The sequence below is a fragment of the Caloenas nicobarica genome, chromosome 2 (assembly GCF_036013445.1).
Source record: "Caloenas nicobarica isolate bCalNic1 chromosome 2, bCalNic1.hap1, whole genome shotgun sequence".
Lineage (NCBI taxonomy): Eukaryota > Metazoa > Chordata > Aves > Columbiformes > Columbidae > Caloenas > Caloenas nicobarica.
In genome coordinates, this window is record NC_088246.1 from 100,400,256 (window position 1) to 100,413,715 (window position 13,460).

Here is a 13,460-nt window from a genome sequence, read left to right on the forward strand (position 1 = left end):
TTGCCCGCGTCCTCCTTCTTGCCCTTTTTGAAGACCGGAGTGACATTTGCTTTCCTCCAGTCCTCAGGTACCTCTCCCGTTTCCCAAGACTTGGCAAAGATGATGGAGAGTGGTCCAGCAATGACTTCGGCCAGCTCCCTCAGCACCCGCAGGTGCATCCCATCTGGACCCATGGATTTATGGATGTCCAGATTGCTTAACTGGTCCCTAACCCAGTCCTCATCAATTAAGACAAACTCCTCCATTGCCCTGCCTTCCTCTGGGGCCTCAGGGGTACGGGGCTCCTCAGGACAGCCTCCGGCAGAGTAGACAGAGACAAAGAAGGCATTCAGTAATTCTGCCTTCTCTGTGTCTTCTGTCACCAGGGCACCCACCCCATTCATCAGTGGGCCTACATTGCCTCTGGTGTTAGTTTTATCTGCCATGTGTTGGAAGAAGCTCTTTCTGTTGTCCTTGACCCCTTTTGCCACGTTTAACTCTAAGGAGGCCTTAGCTTTCCTAGTTGCCTCCCTACATTCTTTAACAACAGCCTTATATTCTTCCCAAGTGGCCAGCCCCTCCTTCCACGATTTGTAAACCCTCCTCTTCCACTTGAGCTTACCCAGCAGTTCCTTGTATAACCACACAGGTCTCCTGGCTCCCTTCCTTGACTTCCTGTGCGTCGGGATGCTCTGATCTTGAGCTTGGTAGAAGCAGCCCCTGAATGTTAACCAACTATCTTGGGCCCCTTTACCTTCAAGCAGCCTTGCCCACAGGATTTCCCCCAGCAATTGTTTGAACAGGCCAAAGTTTGCCCTGCTGAAGTCCAGGGTTGCAATTCTGCTTGCTATTCTGCTCCCGCCACATGAGATCCTGAACTCCACCATCTCATGGTCACTGCAACCAAGGCAGCCCTCCACCTTTACTGCTTCAACCAGATCCTCCTTGTTAGTGAGGACGAGATCAGGCAGCGCACCTCTCCTAGTCGGCTCCTCCACCATTTGCATCAGAAAGTTATCATCAATGCAGATGTCAGAGTACATTGCACAGCAGGTGCAGGGAAGGTGTTAAAATCTGCAGCTAGTTTAAAGAAGAAAGCATTATAGACTTGAACTTCATAGGGGAGGAAACTGTATAATAGACTTTAAACTGGTCTACTGTAACAAGACCATATGTACTGGTCCAGCTTTTTGTCCCCCAGTACAGGAAAGATGTTAAAGTGGAGCAAGCGCAGCAGAGGGCCACCAAGGTGGTGAAGGAGCTGGAGGAGCAGTCATGTGAGGGGAGGCAGAGGGATATGGCTGGTTCAGCCTGGGCGAGAGAGGGCTTTGAGGGCACCCGGTAGCAGCCCTCTGACACCTAGGAGAAGGCTGTGAAGAAGATGGAACCCAGCTCTTCACAGTGTTGAGTTGCAGGAAGATGAGAGAGAGGGCATAAGCTGAAACAAGAGAGGTTCAGAGCTGATATAAAAATAAACTTTTTCACCGTGAAGACAGCAATGAAACAGGTTGCTCAGAGGGGCCACAGAGTCTCCGTCCTTTGAGATTTTCAAGACCAGACTGGAGGAAGCTCTGAGCAGCCTGGTCTGACCTCATAGCTGACCCTGCCTGGAGCGAAAGTTTGGACTAGGGGCCTCCTGAGCTCCCTTCCAATTTTAATAATCCTATGTCCTATTGCTTTGTAAACCACAATCTATTTTTATGTCAGTTAAGAAAAGCTCTGTGCTAACCATTTTCAGTACTACTAACCTATAGAAATACACTCTTGATCAATTAATGCAAATTGCAGAATTTCACATCCCAGACATAAATCCTGTTTGGAGATACGATAGTACTTTTTGCATGATAAAACATACCCAAATTCTTTTTAATGGGTAGAAAAAGTTGCAGCTATCCCTCACCTAGTAGTGGCTAACCAAACACAGCCTTTTCACTTTTTCATTAGCTTTACCAGACTACATTTTGTGTAGCTATAACTGTAGGGGCCGTCTACCACCCTGAATCGATGCTCACCAGCCATAGAGGGGCTCCCACTCTGACTAATCCCAGTGGGCTTAGCGAGCTGGAACTCACACTGAAGGTGCAGCAACATTTGTGGTACAGACAGACTGTAGGCACACACCAAAGAAGCAGAAGTTAGACCAGAGCACCCATGGAAGGTTCCTACCTCGCACCTTTAGCGCCTGCGTAGGCCAGACAGACCCACTCTGAAGACCCACACAGAGCATCCCACAGGCATCTCGGGCACTTCCCTGCCCTGCAGCTTTTTCAGCCTCCCTGGCTGAGCCTCTTCTGCAGAGACAAAGAAACGTGTGGCACAGCTCAGGGCTCTCTGCAGACAGTGGTGAAGACTTGTAGCATGCCCTGTATAAGACTGCCTGCCACGTCAAAGCAAAGACCTTAAACAGCAAAAACTCCTATGCTCTAAAAAGAACGCATGTGCATTACAGATATTCTCTCAGAGAGGTACACCTTTGTATGAAAACTCCTAGGATGGAGGTTCTCCGAGATTATGAAATGGACAGGCAAACATAACGATTGCTTTATCTTGAAAAGCACTAGGAGAGCTTCCCTTGGGGAGACTGCAGTCAATTCATTTCTGTAGAGGAGAAAAATTTCCCCCAGTGACAGGTAGACAACTTATGCTCTAACAAGGTAGGAAGGGTATGCTGCCCACACATACACCAGTAATTTGCTGTCAGGGAAAAAGGAGGTAATGACACTGGACAGGCTGTGTAAATATCATATGCCCAAACCCCAGCAATGGAGGAATCAGAGACACAGGAGACAGAAGGGAAAATAATACCAAGAGGATGTTCTGCTTGATATGTATAAACTCCTATAGGACCACGTATTAAAAAGCATAGGATTATCTCACTAGAACAATAGCAAGAGAGAAGAGGATGTTGAGAAAATAAGGATTGATTATATGAGGATTTAGGGGCCTGCAAGAATGGAGACGGGACTAAGAAGGCAAAATGCCTTCTTAGAAGAAGAATGGGTGAATAAACAGAGAAAAGGCTTAGGAAAAAAACAAAAGATCAGGCATCCTTGTTTGCACAAGCTCTTGATTCAAGGGGAAATAGCTCCTTTGCAGTAAAGATTTTGGTTGCCGCATCCCTTGTCATTTCAGTTGGGATCAGCTAGAGTCTATATAAGGGTGACACTGCCATAACGTGGCAATTACCTCAAGCGTAACACCTCCTCTTCATCTGCACAGCAGTAATGTTGGCTGAATCATGCAAGCACCAATTTACATGGAGCAGCTCCTTTGGAGGACTTCAAGCCCAGGGCATGGCTGGTTGGTACAGTTACCCTGGGGTACCAGAGCGAGCCCCCTTATTACGGAACGGCATCGGGCTTTGTCAGGTGGTCTACCCTAAACTCCTTCCAGACAAAGTGAGAGATCATTTTTAGTTTTATCACTGCATTACAGCACAGATAAGCTACTGCAGAAAATAAAATGATGATGCTAGCAAAGTTTGAAAATGCCATTGAACACACACTACACAAATACAGCCACCAGAGCTGGTGACACAAGGTAAGAGCCAGAGCTGTGCTTGAGCATAACTATCAGGGACTTACAAATGGAGCCCATGGCCCTCCAGGCTTTCTGCCAGAAAAGGTAGAAGCACGATAAGGGGAATCTGGTGGTTGGATGGGCATGGAGGCGGCCCCTGGCTGGGTAACAGGAGTGTCTGAAGGAAGGTCTCACAACCGTATGAGGATGTGCTGGTATCCAGGGCAAAAGTGGGAATGGTTGGAGGGTCAAGGGCTGGGAAAGACACGAGGTGAACAGCTGACCTGCCACCTCCAAATTACCGCTGTAGATCCTGATAAAGTACTGCTGGTAAAAGAGCGGTGGTAGAGCATTGCTAAACTGTGCTCAACAACTCCCCCCTTCAACAGCTTTCTAATGCACTAAAGGCAAATTCTGATTTTTGTACCATCAGAGATTTTGTCTCAGGCTTTGTACAGCTCCAGATGCTCCTTAGAACAGAACAAACAACATTTTTGCTTCCCATTTCAGTTATTTTAAAGTTTTCTTATTTGCAAAAGCCACTTCTTTAAAGCGAAATTCAAGTCTAAACGAGGACACAGCTGTTTCCTCCTCTTCCCTCATCTCCGCAGTAGCAGCAATCGGCAGTGGGCCTCAGAGCATCCTCATTTCTTCCCGTTAAATATTTGGGAAAACAGAGATTACTCAGAGTTACCAAAGCGATGTTTTCAATAGCTGAGAGCTCAGTAATTGACTTCCTTGAAATTTTCACCAGCTTCTAGTTACTTCTGGAGTCCCAGCCCACAAGACAGATGATAGCAGAAGAATATACTTCTTTTTTTTGTTAAGGCTTAGGATGACGTGGATCCTGTTCCTTCTTTCCCATTTCATAATAGGAAACCAGGCGCAATCGATAGCTTGGCTGCTCGTAGTGGTGTTTAGAGAGCCTGCCACATGGAGCCTGGGCAGGTGTTCCTGGGGCTGAATGTCGGCATCTCTCACCTTCCCAGTTTACACAAGCAGCTCGTTTTTTGTCCTTCAGGTCCCAGTGCACTCCACAGCGTCCTCACTCCCCAAGTCAGTGTCAGCACACCTTTTCGGTCCAACACAGGCTTGAGGATGCCTACATTTTGGTCTGACAGATTTAAGATGGCTTTGGATAATCTCAATAAATATTTTACTTTGGTTATAGATCTCAGATTATAAACCACCATAATCACACCATTTCTTGCTTTCTTTTTCACAGAAGCCTTTACTGCAGGACAAGACAATCCTACCTCCTTTAAGTCTGACTACATCAACCACCTCGTTCATATCCTCAGCCGTGAAGCCTCCTCAGAACAAGCATAAAGCCAGTAAAATACTTCTGATAGCGTGCATCCAAAATATTGACAGGATGAATTTACCTCAAATATATCAAAAGGTATTAGAGTATTTTTTGTGAAACTTTCGTTTATTCCATCAATTTTTTCAACTCCATTCTCAATGAGCAGAGAATTTCAGAGCGGTGCATACACTGCCAACAGTTAATTTCTTAAAGCATTATTTCAGAGTAGTCCAAAGCACTACAGTTATTACACTTTCTTCTACTGCATAATGTTTTATCATCAGTAAAAAAGTAATTTTCAGTTATCTACTTGACTAGTGTCAAGTATTTTAAGTTTGACCTTTAAATAACTCTAGAGCTTCGCTTCCAGTAGCAGAAGATGCATAAAAGCTCTTACATGTTCACTGAAACAAAGGAAAAAGCCTCAGAGAAACTACAAATTGCTTTCTCCTTTTGCGTTTCCTATATATTAGATCTTTAACTTGTGAGTTTAAAGAAGTGTTTAAACATCTTTGCTATGATAAAAGAACTGTTTTGTCCACATAAAGATGTCAAAATCGAGATTTCCCCCTGCAGAACACGACACTCTCTAATGGTGCTCTTGCCAGGTGGTCTTTAAGGGGCTGTCTTGGAAATGCTACTGGCACCAGCTTATTTATAACATATTGCCTTTGCATCAGGCAGGGGAGATAAAGCAGCAATATAACTTTACAATGAAAATTTGAGTGGGAGTAAACACTATGGTGTGTAGTATTTGAAAGCAGATGCCACAGAGATTCAGACTGTGATGATTACAGGCTTTTGAAATACATTTATGGGGATAGTTGATGCAGAAAGATGCAACAGCTCATAATTTTAAAGTGGAAAAAAAAATTGGGAAACTTACCCACCAACTGCAGTGTAGGAAGCAATTTGCTTCCTGGAATTGAGATCTTGGGATAAAAGCTGATACCACTATTGTGATATTTTCCTATAGCAACCATACAGACAAAACAATAAACTGGTTTTAAAGAGAGATGCTCTGTGGTGTTTTTCTTTTGGTACCATGCAAGCTTTACATCTCTTGGTAAAGACCATCATTAAAAAAAGACAATTAAAGCATTCATTGCAGAAAGGCAAAATATGAGGCAAGTGTTGGCATTCTGTCAGAACTTTAGTTCCATATTTGTAAATTTGGTTTAGATTTTTACCCTGGTCTCTTGAGAGTACACCAATCTTGTTTTTCTCAGTTTACATATATGGGCACACACCCTCATGCATTATTTTAATCAACTGAATCATTTCAACCCAGGTCTGTCTGAAAGGTAGAGTGTTCAAAGGTGAAAATCCATAGATTTTACAGGTTTGAGATAAAAGAAAAAAATTCCATCGGTGTCTAGACAAGAAGCTGCACCTTGAGCTCACACTCTGGAGATGAAAATCCACACCCGAAAGCAGTAAAAAGTAACTAATCACAGGAAAACTAATGAAAACTCACAATCAGCAAAGCGCCCAAATCTGTGGGAAACAAGGTCTCATCTGCGCCAGTGTTGATGGCAACATTTAATTAAATGTATGCTATTCTTTAGGGGCAAGGTACACGAGCACGTATGTCAACCAGCCCACGGTACTTCAGAAAGTAGCACTTGAGGGCTGCAGAGGCGCTAAGCAGCTTAACTCTCTAAACCTGCACAGACCCAGTTCTGCGCATTTGGGATGTAAAGGTTAGTTAAAAAAAGGGAGAGTAAAATGTAAATAAGACTAAGAGGAGCATCAGTTTAGAGGGGATGCTGCATCAGCTTGGCATTCTGCTAGATCTCAGAGGTTTAAAGTAAACATACTGCCCTTGGCCAACCTGATAAGAGAAATTAAGCCAGAAACTTAGAAATATGTAATGCTACTAGAGTTAGAAATTCATGCAGAGGATTAGGCTGCTATAGACGGGTGTATTTTGACGTGTCCCATTTGCTTCCGGGCTTTCATCACTGGAATTGTGCCCTTAGGCCTGACCTTAGGACTGGCAGGAAAGGGCAGCACAAAGCTGGGACAATTATGATTCCAAAGAGTGAGTTTTTACCTCTGACCACTGGACATGATCTTGCCTCGCATTGTTAAGGGAAAACAAATGCAATATTAGAGGCTGTGTCGTGAAAAGTTGAAGCTTCCCAAGACTGGAGTTGGCAGGGTTTATTTGATAGTCTTGAAGGGGAAGAAACAAGTAATATTGCACCTACCTCGACTTTGGTTTTCATTGTGTGACACTGAACTATCTTCTATAAAGTGGGTGGTACAAGAAACATGCGAAGTATAGAGCTTAAGTCCATCTTCCAAAATACTCTTGAGCACAACTAGAGATTTCACTTAAGGGAGGCCATGAAAAATCATCACAGTTTTAGAAAAATATAATAGGTAGGAATAGAAAGAGGCATGGCACTTCACAAGGGAGAACAGCAATGACAGAGCACCAGGGAAAGAAAATGTAGAAATAAAAATGGACACATACAGCAGTTATACATCTTGGTAGGTAAAGAGGACTATGTTCAGGTCAGTCAGGTAAATAAGACTGAAGCCATAGTTTTTTATTTTGTTTTAACGTATGAAATAGTACATGAACATGTGCACTACAACTAAACAAAGAGAGTCTCTCTGAGTAAGTATATACAAAAAAAAAAGCACATAGAAGAAAATAAAAGCAGTAGCCCTTCAGTAGGCATAAAAAACAGTAGATTCTTTCAATTGAAAAACCAATTAAGACAGTTTTTGGGAAAGAAAAAGAAAAAAGGAAATACAGCAAGAAGGCACTTGACTCCAGCAGGATTTATCAAACCAATAAAACAAGAATAATGAAGTAGAAAGAAGATAGTAAGCGTCTGGCAAATCCTTGCTCTTCTCCATTTTTTTTTAAAAAAAGAAACAAAACAAAAGAGAAAAAATAATCTTTAAGGGTACTACTTTGTTCTTTAAAGAACTCTGTTCTTCATTAGGTAGCCAATGCTACCCCCAAAATGATCACTATAATTACACTCATTTTTCCTTGGTATCACACTTACATTGATCCAAATAATTTTCTGATATTAGTTAAGACAATTAAATCAGTATCTGACTTGTTACCCTGATGCTGATTTACATGCTGGTTTGAAAAAAACAGTGGATTTACTGAGGCGTATGTAAAAGTCACACCCACTAAATGCATAGTAAAGTGATATGTGAACAAAGATAACATCATGCATAAAAATATATTAGTCATGTGTTGAGGTGTCTCTTGACAACCTCTAACTTCATTGAAAATAACGTGTCTATTACAAACATTTAGACTTGGGAGATCAACAGACTAATCTGATGTATTCAAAGGTGGAACAATGAGGTATATTTTTCAATGCGATTGAGTCACAAAAATCCCAGGAGTAATGGAATGGATTACTAAATCGTGTAATAGCTGACGCTTGTTTAATGACAGCATGTCACAAAATAAAAAGAGAGGGACAATATGACATTTCACTTTTGCCTATAGGCAAGAGTGGCTGCATGGCAAGACATACTAGTATTGGAAAGTATTCTCCAACATTATCATCAAATTGTAGGTAAGATACCAAATTACAGTTGTGACAGAGAATAAAGTTCCACTTTTGACAACTCTTTGATGCCTCGTGAATGACAAGTTATGTCTTGCTTTTGCCAGGATACAGTCGACGGTTGTTTAAAAATTCCTGGACAAGTAAAATACACTAATCAAATGCTTAACACACACATGTAAGTAAAGTACAAGTAAAACGTAGCAAAGCATCTTTATTAAGAAGCTGGGGGTTTATACCCCTAACAGGTTTTAAAGATTTTTTTTTAATGCTGAAAAACAGAACTGAAAATAAAAAGCTAAAATATAAAAACCTTTAAAACATAATCTATAATTATTCTGAAAAGAATTTGGCCCATTCTGAATGAACCATATTCTCTAGCTCAAGATGTAACACAGTAAAAAGTTAAGCACAACTCCAGTTATTTCTGCGCTGTCAGTTTGGGTAGTTATTGGTTCTGGAACAAAAATAATTTCAATCCCAAAGTTTAACTGATTTCCAATTAGATTTTGGAACTAGAGACAGGCCTGCTGAGGTCTACTATCAGCCTATTTAAATTACAAGAATCAGACAAATAAGTTAACTGGTTAAACTTGTCACCAGAATAGATAAGGAGCACTCAAAAGTCAGGAAGAGTCCAAAGGCAGATTCAGGAATGGCTGCCACCTTTCAGCTCCCACCTACTGATATTTGTGAGCTCTTCCAGTCCAAACTAGAGGACATCCCTCAAGCTGAGTGAGAGGTGACTCTTCTATAGCACTCTGGTCAGAGATGGCTCATGGGGGAGATCCCACAAGATTTAAGTGGTCTGTGAGGTGGGCATTAAGCCCCACATGACCACGAGACATGAGCCTAGCACTCTGAACAGCAGAAGAATGGGGAACATGGGCAGGAAAAACAAACAAGCAGGCCTGCCCAAGCACGCAGGCACAAACAACTCCTTCTTAAGTAAGTTGGTCTAAGACTTGGATCAGGGCTGTAACACACGTTCAGAAGGCGATCAGAGAAAGCTGTATATTTAACTCTGACCTCTGGTTAACTGCACATGCTTAGACATGCAGTGTCAGCACTGGCAGGTCAGCTCCAGTTGAGTTTAACAGGAGTAAGGAGCTCAAAACAATTCAGTACTCCATTTGTAATCCCAAGCATGGAAGAACCCAAGTACCAGCAGCTTCCCACCTATCCTTGGAGTCACAGGTGAACAAACCCACCTCATTATCCTTCTCCCACACCCTGCCCCACCTCCCATCCCTCCAGGATATTCACCAACCAAAACGTATAAGTACTTCGTATTCCTGGAACTGCAGAATTAGGAAAATATTTGACATTTCAAACTAGCACAAAAGTTGCTTTAATAAGTTACATGTAAAATGTTTCGCTTTCCACAGCAGAAAACAGAAAATCCAACAATCAAAATGACTAAAGGCAGAAAAAAAATGTTGTGAATCTGTTTTTTCAGATTCAAAGGCCTGCTGCCTTTGCTAAAGAGCAAATCTGTTGACATTGAATATCTTAACACAGTGATCAGCTCCACAACTTGCGAGCTGCAACCACTCACTGCTGTTCTGATCATTATGTCCAGCTCTGCCTGCATGGTGTCTCCAACATAAACGTTTCACAGCAAGAGCGTGACTTCGGCTGCAACAAAAAAAAAAATCCATACATAACTGCAAAATGTCAAACACAGCTGGGCATGTGAGTGTAAACATCAACATTTATATAATTAGTACTCTTCTTTTAACACTACCAACTGAGGAAAAACCAACTTGTGACAACCAGCAGGTATTAAGTTCTTAAAATAAGTAGGGCCATTAACACTAATGACATTTTATCCTCTCACTCATCAATAATTTAAACAGCTATTGATTTCAAGTTTTACTCCATTAAGCTGCAGGTCTAGCATCTCAGATACTGAGATATGACAGATTTCTGGCTTTTAGCCTGCGATTTCCTGTTATCTGGTGTCTCTTTCCAATCCACTTCAAGCACACATGGGCCAAAGTCACCATCAACTTCCATTTCTGGTACTACCAATGCCAGTATGTGAAGGAAGAATCCAGCAGAATGCTCCAAGTGAAATAGTCAGTGTCTCTCTACAGAGAGCTTCTCGAGCTGTCACTGCAGCAGCACTGCATACAGCTTGTCATTCCTTTGGTTTCTGCTAGAAACTGCTCTTGAAAACTTGCTGTCATCTACTCCAAAAGGTTTTGCTGATGTATATCAGCAGTGATTCTTTTCCCCACTCTTCAGTGTTTTCTATCATCTCATCTTATGACTAAAGGCAATAAAGGTTGGAGGTTTTTTTGTTTGTTTGGCTGTTTTTCATTAAGCAGGCACATCAAATACTTCTCTCCCTCCCCTTCAGTTTCCGTCGGGGTTTGGTTTTGTTGTTTTTTGTTCTCGGTTTTTGTTTGTGTGTGTGTGGTGGTGTTGTCTTTTTAATAAATCTAAATAAGCAATACTTTTATTTCCAGGTTTTGCTTAAAGACATCTTTAGACTTTCAGGGATCACTCTGTTCCTAAAAGGATAACAATTTCTGATATACAAATAAACTAGTTTTGTATCATTTTCTACTATACAAACAGAACTCACACACTATTAGTCTCAAGAATAATACTCGCTTGCTCCCAACTTATTCCAAAAGGCATACCTGTCATCCATCTCAACACACAGGGTCCAATCCGCTAGTGCTGGTTCTTGCCCACTCTGCTTCCATGTGTACAAGATGATCTTCCCACTCTCTAAGCCTACTGCAACAATATATCTATCAAGAGAATAACTTCATTAGTTCTGAAGAGATTACAGTAGGCAGCTCAGGGAAGCTGGCTCTAATGCAAGCTAGAAAGAACTAGCACTCAAACACTGAGTTGCACCTCGCCCTTTGAACCAATATTTACTTTTCTATGACAAACAAACAAACAAAATCACTTTTAAAATCAAAGCTTCTTCAATAAAAAAGGAGCAAACATATTCGTTTAGGAAAAAAATAAGAAGGTTATTGCAACATCGGATCAGGCAATAGGAGGGGAGATTCAGGCTAGACACAAGGAAGAAATTTTTTACAATGAGGGTGGTGAAACACTGGCACAGGTTGCCCAGAGAGGTGGTAGATGCCCCATCCCTGGAGACATTCAAGGCCAGGCTGGACGGGGCTCTGAGCAACCTGATCTAGTTAAAGATGTCCCTGCTCATGGCAGGGAGTTTGGACTAGATGGTCTTTAAAGGACCGTTCCAATCCAAATCATTCTATGATTCTTTTTTAGGACAATATTATTGGAAGAACTAATGCATTTCAGGTGTGTTCATGCCCCCCTCTCCCCTTTTTCTTATCTTGTTACAGTGTTTGCAGAAGTCACCATACACCTGAAAAGGCAGCTAGGAAAGAAAGAAGGTAGAGTTCATTCATTCAAAGAATGGTCAAAATATTTGACAGGTAGATTTTAGGAGCTCTTTAGCCACAGAAAACTGACTAAAGGGGAAAAATCCTAACTTCTAATTAAACACAAAATGGCATTACAGAGACACAGCAGTACCTTCCATCAGCAGTAAGCACATGGCTGATACTGACAGCAGTAACAGAATCCCCAGCATCCAGTACTGTTGAACAAGGCTTGATGGAATCCAACACATTCCCTTCACTAGTCACAGATAAGTCACACTGGCCCCAGATAATGACCTGCAAGAGAGAGAATCATCCAGGAATTTTCACTTTAATCTTTTTTGTAAGTGCATTTACAAAAACATAAGGAATAACTTAGTTAAAATACTTACAGGGCACTGAACAAAGTGTAACACCCCAAAAATAGTAAAAAAAAGTCTATCTACAGAGATTCAACTTTTTAGAGAGTCTGATTGCATTAAAGATACTGACAAATAAAATAGTCTCTGTTATGAAAGATAAAGAAAAACTTGGAGACCCACAAGCGTTATGTGACATATGCTCGTCTTACTGTACGAAAAATGAAGGGAGGAAGTCCCACTGTCAGACTACAGTCTTGTACACACATATTCAAGCATTTTATTTCCCATATTAAAGACCACTGATTTGTGTGGTAATACACACAATGAGCTTTCTCTGTATTTATAGAATATGGGCCCATTAGAACACAGCACTTGCTAATGTAAAATACATTTAAAATAATTCTGGGCTTTTAAAATTCTTTTTATATTAATTACCTTTTTGTCTCGACTGCCAGTAATAAAATACTTGCTATCCGGTGTCCAATCACAAGACCATATGATTCGACTGTGAACAGCTGTATTTTTGTCTGTGTATGCACAGCAACTGAAGACTAGTCCTGGAATAAAACATATAGAGGAAAACTCTTGCTTCAACTACTTTACATATTAAAAGTAATTGTTACTCTTACTTAACTAGAAGGATAGGGAACTGCTGGAGAGAGTCCAGCGCAGGGCCACAAAGATGATTAAGGGAGCGGAGCATCTCCCTCATGAGGAAAGGCTGAGGGAGCTGGGGCTCTTTAGCCTGGAGGAGACTGAGAGGTGACCTCATTAATGTTTATAAATATGTAAAGGGTGAGTGTCACGAGGATGGAGCCAGGCTCTTCTCGGTGACAACCAATGATAGAACAAGGGGCAATGGTACAAACTGGAACACAAGAGGTTCCACTTCAATTTGAGAAGAAACTTCTTCACAGTGAGGGTGCCAGAGCACTGGAACAGGCTGCCCAGGGAGGTTGTGGAGTCTCCTTCTTTGGAGACATTCAAAACCTGCCTGCACACCTTCCTGTGTAACCTCATCTGGGTGTTCCTGCTCTGGCAGGGGGATTGGACTAGATGATCTTTTGAGGTCCCTTCCAATCCCTAACACTCTGTGATTCTGTGAACTATGTAAGAACTGCAGGAATACTTGGACATGATTCCACTCATATTTAAAGCAATTGGGAATACCTAGCACCACCTAAATATTTTTTTCCAACAGTTATCACAATGATAACTAGCACCTGTTCAAGACTGTATCAGTCACCCTTATAGCACTACAACAGTAGTAATAGTTTGATCTTTTACACACCTATCTATTTCAGAAGAACTTAAGTCCAAGTATAAGACCTTCAGGTTCTTTCTATACAAGTTTTTCACAAGA

The 13,460-nt window shown here is 41.6% G+C and overlaps 1 protein-coding gene across 1 annotated transcript in view; it reads right to left on the reverse strand.

Moving 5' to 3' along the window:
• Window positions 1-9,635: 9,635 nt before the first annotated feature.
• Window positions 9,636-13,460, reverse strand: part of ELP2 (elongator acetyltransferase complex subunit 2) — a 38,247-nt gene continuing 34,422 nt past the window's right edge. Inside the window, exons 19-22 of the mRNA XM_065627766.1 lie at window positions 12,533-12,654; window positions 11,890-12,032; window positions 11,007-11,120; window positions 9,636-9,993 (exon numbers count right to left, since the gene is read on the reverse strand). Of these exons, the coding sequence (XP_065483838.1) occupies window positions 9,837-9,993; window positions 11,007-11,120; window positions 11,890-12,032; window positions 12,533-12,654 (536 nt within the window). The 3' untranslated portion in view covers window positions 9,636-9,836. The remainder of the gene's footprint in view (window positions 9,994-11,006; window positions 11,121-11,889; window positions 12,033-12,532; window positions 12,655-13,460) is intronic.